The following is a 19,967-nucleotide window of genomic DNA, read 5'->3' on the forward strand; positions in this document are numbered from 1 at the left end:
GTCTTGCCCTTTCTTTCCCCTCCTCCCCTCTCTTTTACAACCCCACCCCCTCTGTCTGTATCTTGAAATGAACCAGCGGTATCCACATTTCAGAACGGGAGCAGCAAGAATCACATCGCGTTCTGAATGTCTTGGACTGGCAGCCACCACGTGCCAGGGGCTGGCTTTATGGCCTACAGAGACTTTCAGAACCGCCGCACCCCGGTGCACGTGGTTCCGGGACCCCATCACCCCAGCTTAGTGCGGAACCAGAGACTGGAGATGCACGGGGGTAGCCCCTCCACGTACAGGAGTCACCCACAGCTTCATGGAAGCCACACCCAGCTGCAGGGCACACAGTCTGTCAGTCACCCCCAGAATCGTCCCCAGATGGCTTCAGGTCATGGTCAGATGAACGGGGGTCATCCTCAGATGAACGGGGTTCACCCACAGATAAACGGGGTTCATCCTCAGATGAACGGGCGTCATCTGCAAGTGAATGGAGGTCAGCCGCAGGTCAATGGGGGTCATCCACAGATGAACGGGGGTCGTCCCCAGGAGCCTGATGAGAACTGGGCGGTGAGGGAAGCATACCGCAAGGAGAGGAAGATCGAGTCGTATCTGGCGGACGACCTGAACTTCCCCAACTTTGCCAAGAAGCTGAAGGAGGTGGGGCTGCAGCTGCGCGACATTCCTGCTGATGGGTGAGTCAGGCGTGTGTGGCAGTGCTGAGTCTTTCTCTGTTTTTGTGTGTTATCATTCGGTTGGTATCTTTATTATTGTGTTTGTTGTGTGTGTTTACAACAATCATTCTTGCTTGTTTTTTTGTGTGTGTGTCTGTCTTTGGGTTTGTTTTGTTCTATGGTTGATTGTGTGTATTTGTGTGTGTATGTGTGTGTGTTTGCGTGTGTGTGTGTGTGTGTGTGTGTTTGCGTGCATATGTGTGTGTGCATGCATGTGTGTGTTTTTGTGTGTGTGTGTGTGCAAGTGCATCTGCAAATGTGTCACAGTCTCACTGGTTTCCTGTGTTGTCATGTTTTTGTGTGGTTGTTAGAAACAGCTTCATATTTTTTTGTTTTTGTTTTTGTTTTGTTTTTTGGTTAAAAAAAATTGTTTATGTAACTATCATTTAAATATTTATGATTCATCTACTTGTTTATTTGAAAAGGCTATAACATGTGATACCCACCCAGTGCCACCCAGTTTGGTTTTTGTCAGCTCTGCCAGTTTACCCATTACTGCCTTGATCCATTGGTCGTTTATTTCTTTCTCTTTCACTCTTTGTTTGAATTGAATCATCTTTCTTTGTGTTTCTTCCTCACTTTGTTACTGTCTGTGTCCAGTTCATCCCCTCTTTGTTCTTTTTTGTGCTCTTTGTATTCTTTCTTGCTATCAAAGAAGGATGTGGTAGTGTTCCTTTGTCTCTTCTGTCTTCAGGTCACTGTATGAATCACTGACTCTTCTTCAGGAAACTAATTTTTCACCTCAGTGTATAAACTGTAGCACTTGTTCTCTACACACCAGACACACAACACAGTCACACACACGCACACACGCACACACACACACACACACACACACACATTCTCTCTCTCTCTCTCACTCTTTCTCAATGTCTCTCTGTGTCTCTGTCTCTCTCTGTGTCTGTCTCTCCCTCTCTTTATTATACTCACACACACACACACTCTCTCTCTCACACAGACATACAGACACACACACACACACTCTCTCTCTTTCTCTGTCTTCTCTGAATGTCTCTGTCTCTGCCTGTCTGACAATTATTCAAGTTCCCCTCATTCCTTTGCTATAATTTTAATATGTTTCATTCATGCTTGCTTCTACATTTCTCCTTGTCGAGCTACAGTCTTCCCATAGAGAAATCTGTTGCGATAAAATGAAATACAAATACAAATAATCTATCTTTCCCTTTGTCCCTGCGTCTTTCTTCTTGCCTTTCCCATTCTTTCTAGAGCTATCTTTCTCTTTGCCTTTCTCTTTCTCACTGCCTGTGTCTTTTTTCTTGTCTTTCCCTTTCTCCCTGTCTCTTTCTTTCTTTTTGTCTAAGTTCCCTTTCTCTCTGTGAGCTATCTTTCTCCTTGTCTGTCCCTTTCTCCTTGTCTTTGTCTTTCTCCTTGTCTGTCCCTTTCTCCCTGTCTATCTTTCTCCTTGTCTGTCCTGTTCTCCCTGTCTTTGTCTTTCTCCTTGCCTTTCCCTTTCTCCCTGTCTTTGTCTTTCTCCTTGTCTTTCCCTGTCTCCCTATCTTTCTTTTTGTCTTTCCCTTTCTTCCTGTTTATTTTTCTCCTTGTCTTTCCCTTTCTCCCTGTCTCTGTCTTTCTTCTTGTCTTTACATTTTTCCCTGTCTCTGTCTTTCTCATTGTCTTTCCCTTTTTCCCTGTCTGTCTTTCTCCTTGTCTTTCCCTTTCTCCCTGTCCCTGTCTTTCTTCTTATCTTTACCTTGTTCTCCCTATCTTTCTTCTTGTCTTTCCCTTTCTCCCTGTCTCTGTCTTTCTTCTTGTCTTTACATTTTTCCCTGTCTCTATCTTTCTTCTTGCCTTTGAATTTCTCCATGCCTCGTTCTCCTTGCTTCATCCTTATCCAAAGTTACCTCTTCCTTTCTCTTCCTACCTCTTCCTTTCTCCTTTCGTTACTTTCTCATGGACTCTTTTCCTGGCCCCTCTCTCCTTGCCTCCCTCCTCTATCTTCCTCCTTCCTCTATGTTCCTTCTTGCTTCTGTCCATTCTCTTGACCTTTCCCTTTCTACTTGCCTCTGTGAAATCTTGCCTTGATCTTTCTCCTTATCTTCACTTTTCTCTCTTAAATGAAAATAGAAATGATGATGATGATGATGATGTTAAATTAAATAATAAATCCACTTTCACCATCCTCTGTCAATGTATCACTGTACATCCTTCAAAATATTCCACCAACAGTAATTTGGTGCAAACACTGCTTGCTGGATCTTTCCAAAAAAAATTTTTTTTTCCATTATAAGGGAAAAGAAAACATTTCTTTTGAGCCGTGAAATTGATGTGCAACCACTTCAATGACACTGACATCAAGAGGAAAGAGGACTGGGAGTGGGACTGATAATGGAGATCTGGATGTGGAAAGGGAAGTGGGGAGGGGGTCACAGCAGTAGGGGCACAGGATATAGGCAGCAATATGTCACCCCATAGAAAATGAATAGAAGCGACATCTCAGGGCTTCTTTCAGAGGCTCAGTGGTTGGCGGAAGCTACTGGCTGCTTTCAAGCTAAGTGAAACTCAACAGAGAACATTAATCTGCATTCAGGGTAGCCAGGTACTCCTTGCTTTCTTGAATTGAGGCGACCATCTCTGCAATTAAGTTTGAATGAATTGAGGGTCATGATTGATGTCTGATTGGTAAGAGCCTTGAATGTGAATGTTGAGGGTCTGTGAGATCTGTGTTTTGAATGTTGGTTGTGCTGTGCTCAGGGGTGAGGATGGAGACTTTTAGAATCCCCCACGTCAACAGTTGTTCTGACCTGCTATATCTAAATCCCCTTTTTGAAGTTCTATCATGTGCATGTAATGCATCTGATTCAGATAAACATGTTAAATGATGTGTTCCATGCAATGTTAAGTAAGTAAAGTAGACATACCAAGCATGCACCCACCCCTTGAAAATGGAGTATGCATGGCCGTATTTAGAACAGGATGAAAACGGTTTGGGGAAAATCTGAAGAAGTGAATATGTGGGAGCTGCACATGGCATAGTCAAACTCAGAATAAAAGAAATTGAAAAATACAAACAGAATAAAAAGACACATTAAACGGATTGATTAATTGATCAGTTTCATTGAATTATGAAAGAAAAATATGAGATAACAAAATGTAATTGTGTGGTGATTAATCTTACTCTGCTTACAACTTTTGTTTTTTCCACATCCTGCTTACCTTCTTTCTCTCTTTTCTTTTATTATTTCAGTTTTTTAAATTTTTTTAATCTTTTTAACATTTTGAAAGATTTAAGTCATTGTTGCATCTGTTGGGACATATTGCTCTGATATCTGTCTATATGTGTATATATATATATATATATATATATATATATAGTGTGTGTGTGTGTGTGTGTAGATAGAGAGAGTGAGAGAGAGAGCTAGCTAGCTAGCTAGCTACTGCCTGTTTGATACCCTGTAATTTGTTGTTGTTGTTTTTTTATAAGTAATGTGAGAAAACTGAGATTGATTTGTTCTGTATGTTGGAACATGATGTTTTATTGATAGTTATGTTTGCAAAGTTCTGGCTGTTCATTCTACTCTTTTGGACTTTTGTCATATGGATTTATTTTTTTTTTAGTCTTGCAAGAAATTTACTCAGCATTATAATTGATATGTATTGGAACATGATATTCCTTCTTCTTGCTGATGATAAAAAATTTGAGTGTATAGAAAACATCCATCATGATTCAGAGGCTGCTTGCAAAAAAACCAAAACAAACAAACAAAAAAGAAAAAAAAACACCCAAAAAACACCAATAATGTATTATGATTTCCAACTGCCTCTCATATACTCAGATAAGGATTGGACATCTGAGTGCATACTTGTAGCAAATGATGGTTTGGAAAAAATTATCCCAGCATTTTAGAATTATTTTTCATGGTATTTGAAACAAAAATGGCAAATGGTGTATCACCAACACTTTTGATGCTTTGTATAGTGTAGTTCTGGACATAAAATCAAACAAAAGCCGTGATAGATAACCCTTTAAAAAAACAAAAACAACCAGGATAACACTGTTGAATACAGAATAGAAACTAGATACATGCAGAGAATTGGCTTCTGAGAAAACGGTTTTGCCAAGACTTGAAAGATTATGGTTTGGTCAGTAGGGGCAGATAACCTTTTTTCTTTCCTTTGTTTTGTTGTTTAGGGAGTGGGTAGGGATGGGCACTGAACGCGATTTGAGGTCAAGCTTATATGTGATACAGATTTGGATCCGTGTGTGTGTACATGTAATCTCTTTATGCAAAAGAGAGAGCATGTGTATATGCATGCATGTGTATGTAGTTCTATGTCTGTACATATAAAGAAATTACGTTAGTCTCAAAGCAAAGTAATTTTGCTTGTGCATAAAAAAACATTATAATGAATAAATGGCAGTCACATAGAATCCAAGAATAAAGATTAAAAAAAAAAACACACACAAAGGGAATAAACGACAGTTACATGAGTTAAAGGTGACAAGTTCGTGAAACTTGTAATGTGATTAAAGTTCAATATTGCATTAAAAAAATCGTTACACATTAATTAACTCTTTTAGCAAATCTCCACACAAAATACATGCTCTTAAAAGCACTTCTGCACACACACGCATACATTCTTACAATTTTTACATGTGTATGCATCCTGCTTCAATTTGTGTGTGTCACATTTGTGCATTGATGTCAGAATGTGGACTCGTTTGAGAGAATTTGTGTCAGTGACAACATAATTACATCTTATTTCAAAACAGTCAATATGCTCAGTATATATATAATTATTATACAATCTGGTGGAGGGAGTACAAGGACGGAGGGGGGTCAGGGCAAAGGGAGTGGCTGAAAGCAAACATTGGGCCTACCAGTATTGGACTTTCAATTTCATCCACATCGAAACACATTGACAGTGAAAGAATAGACAGACAGACGCGGGGTTGGTGTTTGTGATGAGAAAACATACATTCAGTCGACATTTACATTAAATTCAACATTTCTTGGCCTTCTTGTTGACGTTGAGGCAGGTTCCCCTTTCACTGTAGTTTCAGATGCCTTGGAGGGGGGGGGGGGGGGGGGGGGGGGGGGTTGAGACTTTGTGGATATAACATATGTAGACTTATGTATACATGATGCATACACAAACATAGGGTGTGTGTGTGTACCGGTAAATAATCTTTTATAATGACACAAAAAATTCACAAGGAGAAAGAAGTGTGGCAACAAAACGAAAAAATGAAGGGGAAAAAAAGTGCAAAACCACATATTCATAGACATTGCACTGGCTTACACACACATTCACATGCATATGCATGCATGACTGCACATGAATGCAAGTATGTATGTGTGCGCATGCACACATGTGGTCACACACACATTCCACACCAGTTAACATTCATATGCATGCACACACGCATTCCTGAACACACACAAACACACACACACACACACACACACACACGCACACGCACACACACACACAATCACATCAGCACACACATGCACTTGTACAGTAAACAGACATGCATATACACACATATATATATATTTTAAAAATACAGAGAGAGAAAGACTAGGAATAAGTTGTCAAATGCTCACAAACAGCACAGAGAGAAAGAGAGGGGGAGGGAGGCCAACCAGCCAATATTGATTTTCCACAGTTGAAACCCATTTGAAAATGACTGGGCCAGTGGAAGAATAACATCGACAAATATGCCTGTGAAAACTGACTGAGGTAATAAAACAACATTCGTAATTCCATTTACCTTTTCCACTTTAATTTTCTCTCCTCTTTTCTGTTTTTGTTTTTGTTATTTTTTCTCCTGAAGCATCAATTAGAGAAAAAGCTTTCCAATTCCATCCCTGTCTGCATTTTCTGGTTTCTGTCTGTATTTCTGTTTTCTCTCTCTCTCTCCCTCCCTCTCTTTCCCTCCCTCTCTCTCTCTCTCCCTCTCTCTCTCCTCTCCCTCTCTCTTCCTCCCTCTTTCCATCTTTCTCTCCCTCTCCCTCTCTCTCTCCCTCCATCTCTCTCTCCCTCTTTCTCTCCCCCTCTCTCTCCTCTCCCTTACCCTCTTTCTCCCTCTCCCTCTCTCCCTCTCCCTCCCTCTCCCCCCCCTCTCTCTTTGTTACTCTGTCTCTCTATAGATCTATGTATTTGTCATTCTGTCTATGTATGTTCTCTGTGAGTCTGTGTCTCTGTCCTGTCACTCTCTCAATCTTTCCACAATCTGCATTTTTGTCTGTGTCTCACAGCCCCTCCCCCTCACTGTCTGTGTTCTTTTCTCTGTGTGTCTCCATCTGTTCTTTCTCTGTTTCTGTATCTCCCTGTCTCTGTGTCTTTTTCTCTGATGTCTGTCTGATTCTGTGCCTCTCTTTCTCTCTGTCTCTCTGTCTGCCTGTCTGTCAGTCTCTGTATGCCCATGTCTGTCTGTCTGTTTGTCTGTCTCTTATTCCTTCAAACATTGAGCTACTCTAACCTTTTGACATCCAGTTTCCAGAGGGTCATTTGGTTCAGAGAGTAAGCCACCTGAAATGTAATCTGTTCAGGTCAGTTGAACACAAGCTGAGTGGTCTGAACATTTTTATGTTTCTCTCACAATGGCAGCTGTGGTTTTGCTAGTACTATTGTGGTTGTGCTTTGAAGTGAATGTTTTTCTGTTCTTTTTTTCTTTTTTATCCTTTTTTTGGAGGGGGTGGGGGGGCCTGAGAGGAGAGGGGGTGGGGGTGTGTGGGGGTAGAGAGGTAAGGGTTGGTTTATGTCTGGAACAAAGAGGGATTGGTGTTTATTCCTGGGAGGGGCTGATGTGTTTTCTTTGTGTGTGTTGTTTTCAGTAGAATCTGAGTGGGATAGGTTTCAAGGATTTGTCATGCACACAAATACATGTTTACATGTGTATTCATGCAGACAGAAACCTTCACATTCACTTGTGCCTGTGTGCACACACACACACACACACACACACACACACACACACACACACACACACACACACACACACATGCTCACACTTGCACACCTCTACATGATGGCATACACACACTTACATGTGTGTTTGACACACACACACACACACACACACACACACACACACACACACACACACACACACACACATACCATTGGTAAAAAAAACAACAAAAACACCGATAGATCTGTATGCATGCACACAGCTGCATACATGCTCACACTCACACACACACACACACTCACACTCACATTCACACACAAACACACACAGTGACACACACACACACACACACAGTGTCGAATAATCATTAACATTAAGGAGTCCTATTACCTTTTCAATATCCCATTAACCACACCACACACAATAGTTTCATTCAGAGATGGTGGTTTCACTGGTTTGTGAATGGACATTAACATAAAGTCGGCCACAGAGAGGGAGAGATGGACAGAGAGCATGAAGCCCAGAAATGACCCCTGTGGTCACCGGGCTATAAACAAACATGATTTGATTGGCTGAGGCAGAGCCTGTGTCCAGTGGATTATGGTGTTCTGATGAAATAGCCATGTCCATTTAACAAGGACAGGTGGGGCCCGGCTAGTTAGGGCTCATCGGCTCTCAGTGGACTCCATGTTGACTGTTTAAATGGAACATTCAGTCTGCTGGTGTCCCTAAGTCTGCCAGTGTGTCTGTCTGTCTGTATTGATCAGTGTATCAGTCTGTGAGTGTCTGTATTGATCAGTGTATCAGTCTGTGAGTGTCTGTATTGATCAGTGTATCAGTCTGTGAGACTGTCGTTGTCTCTTATCGTCTCCTCCCTCCTCTTCATTCCTATCTCATATTCTGCTGTCTCACATTGATTTTTCTTTCTTTCTTTCTGCCATAATTTTGATGAAGGGTAGATTCCACATTTGTGTGGTTGGCATGCAAAGAAGCTTGACTATCATCTTCAGTACTTCCATCTCCCTTGATCATTCATCTTCATACATCTCCAGCATTTCATCGTTCAGAGATTATACTTGACCTACACCAGCAGTCAATATAAATATATACTGTTCCTTGTCATCTAAATGGTGGTTTGAGTCACATACTGTCTCCCATCTCCCTTGGCAAGTAACCAGGGAGGCATTCAGTTACAGCCCATCACCTCTGTGATCCCTGACATAGTTGTGAGAATTAGGTAACCTGCAAAATGTTATGACCTTTTAGCGTTTTAAGTTGACAGGATCAGCACATTGCTTGATGATAGTTATAATATCTCCTGGAGTTGATTGTTGATCTGTGAAGTATCAACTGGAGAAATTTAGTGTTGGCTGTTGTGGTCCATTGTAATAAATGAAAATTTTACAATCATGAAAAGAAAGGAAGAAAAAAAAAAATCCCCTTAGTAGCATGCAGTGAATGTTGAAAATTAAATAATGTGTGCGTGTGATTTCTTGCCCATTAGTTTTAAAAATGCTGGATTTGATATAAAATTGAAAACAAAAAATGAAATGACAAGTTTTCAATACATTGTAGTATTTCAAGTGTCATATCAAATCAAACCTTGTCTAGAAAGATTGAGGAAACAAACAAGATGGAAAATATGTACAGTGTCTTTACAGCTAGAACACACACACACACACACACATATATATATATATATATATATATGTGTGTGTGTGTGTGTGTGTGTGTGTGTGTGTGTGTGTGTGTGTTGTCTTTTTAGTTGGAAAATGTTTATGGTGTTATTATTCTTTTGTATAGTTTTGGGCTGTAAATGAAGAGGTGAATTGACATGTTTCAAAAATCCTCAGACACTTCAGTGAAATAATCAGATACAAACTGTGACTGTGAATCAGCACATTCAAAATAAAACAACAGGCAGTGCTGTACATTTGATTAGGGTCCATCCATGGTAATTACGGGTGCTACACACTGCTCATATCTCATGCTTTGGCAACATTATAGTGTGCTGAAGCTGTGTTTGAAACAAGTTGTTGGCACACTGCTGAATGCCATATTATTGTCAAGGTCTTCATTATTGAGAGGAAATGGACCATGGCATGTTCATGGTTAGGATTACTTAGTTTCAGTTTCTCAAGGAGGCGTCAGTGTGTTCCAACAAATCCATAGTACACTACACCAGATCTGCTGGGCAGATGCCTGACAGCAGCATAACCCAGTGCATGCTAGTCAGGCCTTAAGTACATGCATATATATTTTTATACATGGTCTGTTAGAGTGGATTAATACTTCTGCAGAATTTTGCCAGAGGACAATTTCATGCCACAGACTCTTTTTTTCCACTGTCTTCTGTCTGACTTCTGCCACTCTCCCTCTCTTTCCACTCCTCCCCCCCTTCTCTGTCTCTGTCTCTCTCTGTGTCTCTGTTGCTGTCTGTCTGTCTGTCTCTCTCTGTCTCTGTCTTTCTGTCTCTGTTGCTGTCTGTCTGTCTCTCTCTGTCTCTGTCTTTCTGTCTCTGTTGCTGTCTGTCTGTCTCTCTCTGTCTCTGTCTCTCTGTCTCTGTTGCTGTCTGTCTGTCTCTCTCTGTCTCAGTCTCTCTCTCTCTCCAGGCACACATCTATGTGTTTGCACGCACACTTACTCTTTCTGTCTGTCTCTCTGTTCCCCTCCCTCGCCCCCCTCTCTCTCTGTGTATTGTGTGTGTGTGTGTGTGTGTGTGTGTGTGTGTGTAAATATCCTTTCAGACATATTGATTTCTTTCTTAGAGAAGAGGCTTTGAAAAGTTGCTTCTCTTTTTTTTGATGTGACTGCATTTTTAGGTATGTTTGCTGTATAATATGTATTTATGTCCAAAAATACAGTTCTTATTAGTTTTTAAAGAAATAGTGAGAAGTGACATGAATATATATTTTGCACTGGTTTATATCGTGGATTATGACAGGTTTTTATTGCCTGTTTTCTCTTCCATTTTTTTGATTACCAAGGTTTAGTCAAATATTAATACCTTTGAAGCATTTCATTTTGGTGGTTTTTTTTGTGTCATGTCATCAGTCCTTGATACAGCCATGTGTGCTCAGCTGAGCTACAGGGCACACTGAACTGAACTGATGCTAACATTGCCATCTCCCTGGGTCACACTGAACTGAACTGATGCTAACATTGCCATCTCCCTGGGTCACACTGAACTGAACTGATGCTAACATTCCCATCTCTCTGGGTCACACTAAATTGAACTGATGCTAACTTTGCCATCTCCCTGGGTCACACTGAATTGAACTGATGCTAACATTCCCATCTCCCTGGGTCACACTGAACTGAACTGATGCTAACATTGCCATCTCCCTGGGTCACACTGAACTGAACTGATGCTAACATTCCCATCTCTCTGGGTCACACTGAATTGAACTGATGCTAACATTGCCGTCTCTCTGGGTCACACTGAACTGAACTGATGCTAACATTCCTATCTCCCTGGGTCACACTGAATTGAACTGATGCTAACATTGCCATCTCCCTGGATTACACTGAATTGAACTGATGCTAACATTGCCATCTCCCTGGATTACACTGAATTGAACTGATGCTAACATTGCCATCTCCCTGGGTCACACTGAATTGAACTGATGCTAACATTGCCATCTCTTTGGGTCACACTGTGTTGAATTGATGCTAACATTGCCATCTCTTTGGGTCACACTGTGTTGAATTGATGCTAACATTGCCATCTCCCTGGGTCACACTGAATTGAACTGATGCTAACATTGCCATCTCCCTGGGTCACACTGAATTGAACTGATGCTAACATTGCCATCTCTTTGGGTCACACTGTGTTGAATTGATGCTAACATTGCCATCTCTTTGGGTCACACTGTGTTGAATTGATGCTAACATTGCCATCTCTTTGGGTCACACTGTGTTGAATTGATGCTAACATTGTCATCTCTTTGGGTCACACTGTGTTGAATTGATGCTAACATTGCCATCTCTTGACTCTCACATTACAGCCAGAGCAGGGGGACAGGCAGGTTGGGTTGCGGGCGTTTTCATTTCCTGCGTTCAGCTTGCGTGCACCTCCTCAGGGGGAGCAGGGTATTGTTGGCCCCCTGCACCCTCCTCTGGTAGACGTGTCACCAGGGCACGGAGATGAGTCCTTTCTGCACTGCTGGAGATTTTGAATGGAGGGGGAAATCAACACACTTCGACGTGATGGGAGAGGCTGATCCCTTTTCTCCCTGTGCTTTTTTCTGTTGGTGAATAAAAAAAACGCAAGTGGGTGATAAGTGAGGGTTAGGGGGTGTGGTGAGGGGAGATAGTATATGTATAGATATATATATAATGGGAGGGAGGGGAGAAGAAAAGGCAGGGGGTGTGGGTGAAGGGGAAGTGAGACATCACTTGTGCTTTTTCTAAAGGAATTGTGCACCTTTTTGTCAGCGAGTTGGGAGTGGAAATTTCCGTTCATGAATCGAATGAAAAGAAGTTTGCCCTGCTTGCTGAATATGCTTGCAGACACACATATATATGTATTCCACAAAACGTATACATGTATCAAGCACTCATCATGTTTGCTACAGACCTTTGGGTGGAGAGTGGATGGACACACACGCATGCATGTGCATACGCACACATACATACATGCATGCACACATGCACACACACAGAGACACTCATACGCACACACAAAATGCACATACTCATGCATGCACATGCATGCATGTGCACATATGCACGCACTTGGACACAGACACACAAACAGACATGCAGACACACACACACACACACACACACACACACACACATGTACTTGTGTTCACATAATGCAAAATTAATGAAAAAGGCTGGATGCTGGGACGCTAAGAAATTAGGTTGAGTTTATTGATTGACAAACTCAGCTGGGAGAACTGCCCACAAGTTGTCTGAGTTTGCAAACTGTTGCAGAGGTTCAGATTGGTGTGTAAAGGCAGGGGCCACATAACACCTGACAGTAATTGCATCACAGGTTTTATGGATGTGAATAAGAATTAACAATAAGAACAATGAAATGCAAGGGGCCATTTGCCAAGCATTCATAAATGCAATAAGAAATATCTCCATTAGGGTGATTGAAGATAGATTTATTAGTGAATACGGTTTGCAGACTACTTTATTGTTTTCTTTACAGTTAATGTAATGTCACCTGTATTTTATTTATTTATTTACTTGTTTTTTGGAGGGAGGGTTGGGGAGGGGGGTAGGGGGGACTGCGCAGTATGTATTTGCATTTGAGCACAGTATGATTATTGCTTATTGTTTTTACTTTCTCTTCTCTTCTCTCTCTCTAACTCACTTGTCTCTCTCTCCTCTCTCTCCCCTTTCTCTCGCTCACCACCATGTCTCAAGTAAGTTTTTGGTGTGTTTTTATTTATTTATTTATTTATTTTTTGTGGATGACTGAAGTGCTGCCTTCTGTTATGGTGACCTCTGTTTCTCCTTCCTGTCTGAGATAGTAGACACATTGCAAGTCTGTGTCAAACTTTGGTGGAGTTAAATAGAATCTCCTGAGTCTGTGTCAAACTTTGGTGGGAGTTAGATAGATACTCTTGTGTCTAGACGTCCGTGCACAAACTTTGGTGGGAGTTAAATAGATTCTCCCGAGTCTGTGTCAAACTTTGGTGGAAATTAAATAGATACTCCTGTGTCAGTGTCACACTTTGGTGGGAGTTGAACAGATGGGGTGCTTTATTATATGTATGTAATCTGTTTTTAGACAGCTGCAACAAGAAGAACAAAAATAAAAGCATGTCAGCAGAATCAAGCCAAGATGTGTGCTGATGGAGTTTTCGTTTGTTTGGCACACACACACACACACACACACACACACACACACACACACACACACACACACACTTGTGTGTGTAATGTCTCTTTTTGTGCAGTAGGGTGGAGATGGTCTACCTGCCCGCCCGGATACACTTCACTGACAGACATTGATCAGAGCAGCAGGTTTGGTTTGCTTTATGGGCTGCTAGTATCAATGTCAACGTTCTGCAACCCAAAGCCCAGTGCTTGCAAGAGAGAACTCACTTGACTCACTCACTCACCCACCCACCCAGGCAAATGGCACACCTGAAAACCGACAGGTGTGAACGAACCACCACTGCCCATCCCAGACACTGGGTGCCGTGAGTGCTGACGATGTCACTGATCCATGACTCTCATTCCCTCAGGTGGATGATTGGGATTCGGCGTTGTTCTCGGTCATTGGGCATTGTTGTTGTTCTCGGTCACTGGGCATTGTTGTTGTTCTCTGTCACTGGGCATTGTTGTTGTTCTCACTCACTGGGCATTGTTGTTCTCGGTCACTGGGCATTGTTGTTGTTCTCACTCACTGGGCATTGTTGTTCTCGGTCACTGGGCATTGTTGTTGTTCTCTGTCACTGGGCATTGTTGTTGTTCTCACTCACTGGGCATTGTTGTTCTCGGTCACTGGGCATTGTTGTTCTCACTCACTGGGCATTGTTGTTCTCGGTCACTGGGCATTGTTGTTGTTCTCACTCACTGGGCATTGTTGTTCTCGGTCACTGGGCATTGTTGTTGTTCTCACTCACTGGGCATTGTTGTTGTTCTCACTCACTGGGCATTGTTGTTCTCGGTCACTGGGCATTGTTGTTGTTCTCGGTCACTGGGCATTGTTGTTGTTCTCGGTCACAGGGCATTGTTGTTGTTCTCACTCACTGGGCATTGTTGTTCTCGGTCACTGGGCATTGTTGTTGTTCTCGGTCACTGGGCATTGTTGTTGTTCTCGGTCACAGGGCATTGTTGTTGTTCTCACTCACTGGGCATTGTTGTTCTCGGTCACTGGGCATTGTTGTTGTTCTCGGTCACTGGGCATTGTTGTTGTTCTCGGTCACTGGGCATTGTTGTTGTTCTCTGTCACTGGGCATTGTTGTTGTTCTCACTCACTGGGCATTGTTGTTGTTCTCGGTCACTGGGCATTGTTGTTGTTCTCTGTCACTGGGCATTGTTGTTGTTCTTGGTCACAGGGCATTGTTGTTGTTCTCACTCACTGGGCATTGTTGTTCTCGGTCACTGGGCATTGTTGTTGTTCTCGGTCACTGGGCATTGTTGTTGTTCTCTGTCACTGGGCATTGTTGTTGTTCTTGGTCACAGGGCATTGTTGTTGTTCTCTGTCACTGGGCATTGTTGTTGTTCTCACTCACTGGGCATTGTTGTTGTTCTCACTCACTGGGCATTGTTGTTGTTCTCACTCACTGGGCATTGTTGTTCTCGGTCACTGGGCATTGTTGTTGTTCTTGGTCACAGGGCATTGTTGTTGTTCTCTGTCACTGGGCATTGTTGTTGTTCTCACTCACTGGGCATTGTTGTTGTTCTTGGTCACAGGGCATTGTTGTTGTTCTCTGTCACTGGGCATTGTTGTTGTTCTCACTCACTGGGCATTGTTGTTGTTCTTGGTCACAGGGCATTGTTGTTGTTCTCTGTCACTGGGCATTGTTGTTGTTCTCACTCACTGGGCATTGTTGTTGTTCTCACTCACTGGGCATTGTTGTTCTCGGTCACTGGGCATTGTTGTTGTTCTCGGTCACTGGGCATTGTTGTTGTTCTCTGTCACTGGGCATTGTTGTTGTTCTTGGTCACAGGGCATTGTTGTTGTTCTCTGTCACTGGGCATTGTTGTTGTTCTCACTCACTGGGCATTGTTGTTGTTCTCACTCACTGGGCATTGTTGTTCTCGGTCACTGGGCATTGTTGTTGTTCTTGGTCACAGGGCATTGTTGTTGTTCTCAGTCACTGGGCATTGTTGTTGTTCTCACTCACTGGGCATTGTTGTTGTTCTTGGTCACAGGGCATTGTTGTTGTTCTCACTCACTGGGCATTGTTGTTGTTCTCACTCACTGGGCATTGTTGTTCTCGGTCACTGGGCATTGTTGTTGTTCTCACTCACTGGGCATTGTTGTTCTCGGTCACTGGGCATTGTTGTTGTTCTCACTCACTGGGCATTGTTGTTGTTCTCACTCACTGGGCATTGTTGTTCTCGGTCACTGGGCATTGTTGTTGTTCTCACTCACTGGGCATTGTTGTTGTTCTCACTCACTGGGCATTGTTGTTCTCGGTCACTGGGCATTGTTGTTGTTCTCACTCACTGGGCATTGTTGTTCTCGGTCACTGGGCATTGTTGTTGTTCTCACTCACTGGGCATTGTTGTTGTTCTCACTCACTGGGCATTGTTGTTGTTCTTGGTCACAGGGCATTGTTGTTGTTCTCGGTCACTGGGCATTGTTGTTGTTCTCGGTCACTGGGCATTGTTGTTGTTCTCACTCACTGGGCATTGTTGTTGTTCTTGGTCACAGGGCATTGTTGTTGTTCTCACTCACTGGGCATTGTTGTTGTTCTTGGTCACAGGGCATTGTTGTTGTTCTCACTCACTGGGCATTGTTGTTCTCGGTCACTGGGCATTGTTGTTGTTCTTGGTCACAGGGCATTGTTGTTGTTCTCGGTCACTGGGCATTGTTGTTGTTCTCACTCACTGGGCATTGTTGTTGTTCTCACTCACTGGGCATTGTTGTTCTCGGTCACTGGGCATTGTTGTTGTTCTCACTCACTGGGCATTGTTGTTGTTCTCGGTCACTGGGCATTGTTGTTGTTCTCACTCACTGGGCATTGTTGTTGTTCTCTGTCACTGGGCATTGTTGTTCTTGGTCACAGGGCATTGTTGTTGTTCTCACTCACTGGGCATTGTTGTTCTCACTCACTGGGCATTGTTGTTCTCACTCACTGGGCATTGTTGTTGTTCTCACTCACTGGGCATTGTTGTTCTTGGTCACCGGGCATTGTTGTTGTTCTCACTCACTGGGCATTGTTGTTCTTGGTCACTGGGCATTGTTGTTGTTCTCACTCACTGGGCATTGTTGTTGTTCTCACTCACTGGGCATTGTTGTTGTTCTTGGTCACTGGGCATTGTTGTTGTTCTCACTCACTGGGCATTGTTGTTGTTCTCGGTCACTGGGCATTGTTGTTGTTCTCACTCACTGGGCATTGTTGTTGTTCTCACTCACTGGGCATTGTTGTTCTCGGTCACTGGGCATTGTTGTTGTTCTCGGTCACTGGGCATTGTTGTTCTCGGTCACTGGGCATTGTTGTTCTCACTCACTGGGCATTGTTGTTGTTCTCGGTCACTGGGCATTGTTGTTGTTCTCAGTCACTGGGCATTGTTGTTGTTCTCACTCACCAGGCATTGTTGTTGTTCTCACTCACTGGGCATTGTTGTTGTTCTCGGTCACTGGGCATTGTTGTTCTCGGTCACTGGGCATTGTTGTTGTTCTCACTCACTGGGCATTGTTGTTGTTCTCGGTCACTGGGCATTGTTGTTGTTCTCACTCACTGGGCATTGTTGTTGTTCTCGGTCACTGGGCATTGTTGTTGTTCTCACTCACTGGGCATTGTTGTTGTTCTCACTCACTGGGCATTGTTCTCCATCACTCATGTCTTTTGAAAACCTCGTACTTATCTTTCCCTGCGCTGTGTTTTGATATACTTACCTTTCATAATAATTATTATTATTATTTTTATTTATTTATTCATTCATTTATTTTTAATTCATTTATTTATTATTATTATTATTGTTGTTGTTGTTGTTGTTATTAATTACTTTATTTAAATTTTTTATTGGTTTATTTATCTTATTCATCAGTATCATATTTTTTCCTCAGAAGGCCTGACTAAGCTTGTTGGGTTACACTACTAGTCAGGCATGTTAACAGATGTAGTGTAGCCTATATATGTATATGATTTTGTCTGAACGCAGTGATGCCTCTTTGAGAAACTGAAACTGGGTCACTGTGGACCATCAGGCTGTGGTGGCCTGGCGGTAACCACTAAGAAGTGAGAGAATCATAGTGCACAGGTTCGAATCTCACACTGGCCAGTGTTTTCACCCCCTCCAAATCCAGTAGACCTAAGGTTGTGGTCTGGACGCTAGTCTCTAATGATTAGATGATAAACTTGAGTCCCTTGTACATCATGCACTTTGCGCGTGTAAAAGAATCCATGGCAAGAAAAGGGTTGTCCACTTTGATAGGAAAATGAATACACTTGCAGGCAGGGAAAAATGAAGACAAAAAAGGGTGGTACTGCGCTGTAGCATCACTGCGCTCTCCTGGGGAGAACAGCCCAAATTTCTTACAGAGAAATCTGTTGTGACAAGATGTAATGCAATACAATACAATACAAAACAATACAATACAACCCAACCCAAACACAATGCAACACAACGCATTGTGCTCCACTGCGCTTCGCTGCACATACAATACAATACAGATACAGTACAATACAGTATAATACAATACAGTACAGTACAATACAATACAGTACAGTACAATACAATACAATACAAATACAGTACAATACAGTATAATACAATACAGTACAGTACAATGCAATACAGTACAGTACAATACAACACAATACAATACAGGGCATCAGAAGCTCATTGGGTTGGACTTTTGTCAGACGTGGGAGGGTGTTAGAAGATGGGAGTTAGATGGCCCTTGCCTCTTTTTCTTCTGCATTCAAGGTCAACAGCTTCCATGCCCATTCTTTTCTGACTAGTTTGTACATGTTGGGTGGTTTGCTTTTTTTTTTTTTTTTTTTTTTTAACCCTGCCTTTTAGGTAGCCATACTCTGTTCTCACGGGTGAGTGAATGCTGGGTGTGTTCATGTTCCAATAACTCCACGGAATGTCAGTGTGTGGATTATGAGATTTTTGTGTATCCAGTGTTGTGCATGTGTGTACACACGGAAGGGGATTATGGCACAAGCAGGTCTGCAGGTACAATGACCTGGGAAATAAGAACACGTCTCCACCCTAAACCCACAAGGCGCCACCCTGAAATGCCAGTGCCTGAAGTCCAGCTCTCAGCTGTTGTGCCCAGTGGGGGCCTGTACGGACTTTAAAAAAAAAATTTTTTTTTTTACACCATTGAGGATTGACCAGCTGAACACAAATGTAACCACCTCAGTGACTATTTTTCCTTAGAGAGAAATGGTTATGGGGCTTTTCTTTTCTTTTTTTTTTTTTTTTTTTTTTTTAACAGGCTGGTCATAAACCGAGCAGTATGCTTAAATTAAGAGTGCATCTGAATCACTCTGAGTAAACACATTACATTTATTTTGGCAGAATTATGAGCATGTGACCCAGTTTCAGACTTTCAGTTGAGTAGAGAAAGCATATGAACTTTGAATCTGGAAACAGTTTGCATGCACACATTAGCATGGACAGAGTTAGATTGGGCATGGTTGGTCACACACACACACACACACACACACACACACACACACACACGTGCACATGCATGCACAGGCATGCACACTTATCTATATATGCAAACACACACACACACACACACACACACACACACACACACACACACACACACACGTGCACAGGCATGCACACTTATCTATATATGCAAACACACACACACACACACACACACACACACACACACACACAGAGCAAACTTTGACAGCAGAACTTGAACACAATAAAGGCTTTTTCACCCACACTGCTATTTAACTAAAGGCTGAATATTTTGAAGAAGATTGCTGGTAGAAACTTTGCAACAAAGTGGAAGAGAAATAATGGCCTGACATGCAGCTCCCTTCAGTGTGTGCTGAGACGCAGAGAAGGTCTGAAAGGAATGGGGATAATTTATGATGTTACTTGAATGGCTACAGGTCGCTGCAATGGCATTCCGCTTTTCGATACTTGAAAACTTCTGTTTCATATGCTGATGAGCCCACACTTCATATTACTGTGCTGTGTGTATGTGCTTACAGGAACAGAGAAAGGATATTGAGAGGGAGGGAGGGAGGGACGGAGAGAGACAGAGAGATGGGGAGGGAGGGAGAGAGAGAGAATATACATACTTGTGTATACATTCATACAGGGCTCACTGGAATAGAGAAGGGTTACTGAGAGAGAGAATATATATATGTGTGTGTGTGTGTGCACGCGCGCGCATCATTGACACTGGCAGGAGTGTTATGAATTGTTGCAATATGATGTTGCTGTTGCCAAGACAAGGTAAACCAAAGAAGTGCCCAGAACTAAGAAATTTAACTGGGTGCAGATGGATGACTGGTTAGGTTTTTGATTGATCAGTATATTGAAGCACAGTAAAAATAAAAATCAGTAACAGAACAGTCTTGAATGAGTATGTGTGGAAATCAAACTTGAGTTGATAATGGGTATGGCCAGATAATGCAGATTTTGACTTCCAAGTCGTAGGCACAATGCTTGTTCATTTGTGGTGATGACTTTTGCTGAAAAAGCCCCTAGACTTTATGAGTACATCAGCAGTGTAT

General features: G+C 42.4%; 1 protein-coding gene across 2 annotated transcripts in view; it reads left to right on the forward strand.

Annotated features, from left to right (window-relative positions):
• Positions 1-19,967, forward strand: part of LOC143287510 (uncharacterized) — a 53,014-nt gene that overhangs the window by 2,950 nt on the left and 30,097 nt on the right. For both annotated transcript variants that reach the window (XM_076595544.1, XM_076595543.1), the window contains exon 2: positions 94-683. In XM_076595544.1, coding sequence (XP_076451659.1) covers positions 127-683 — 557 coding nt within the window. In that variant the 5' untranslated portion in view covers positions 94-126. The remainder of the gene's footprint in view (positions 1-93; positions 684-19,967) is intronic.

The sequence above is a fragment of the Babylonia areolata genome, chromosome 11 (assembly GCF_041734735.1).
Source record: "Babylonia areolata isolate BAREFJ2019XMU chromosome 11, ASM4173473v1, whole genome shotgun sequence".
NCBI classification, from domain to species: Eukaryota; Metazoa; Mollusca; class Gastropoda; order Neogastropoda; family Buccinidae; genus Babylonia; species Babylonia areolata.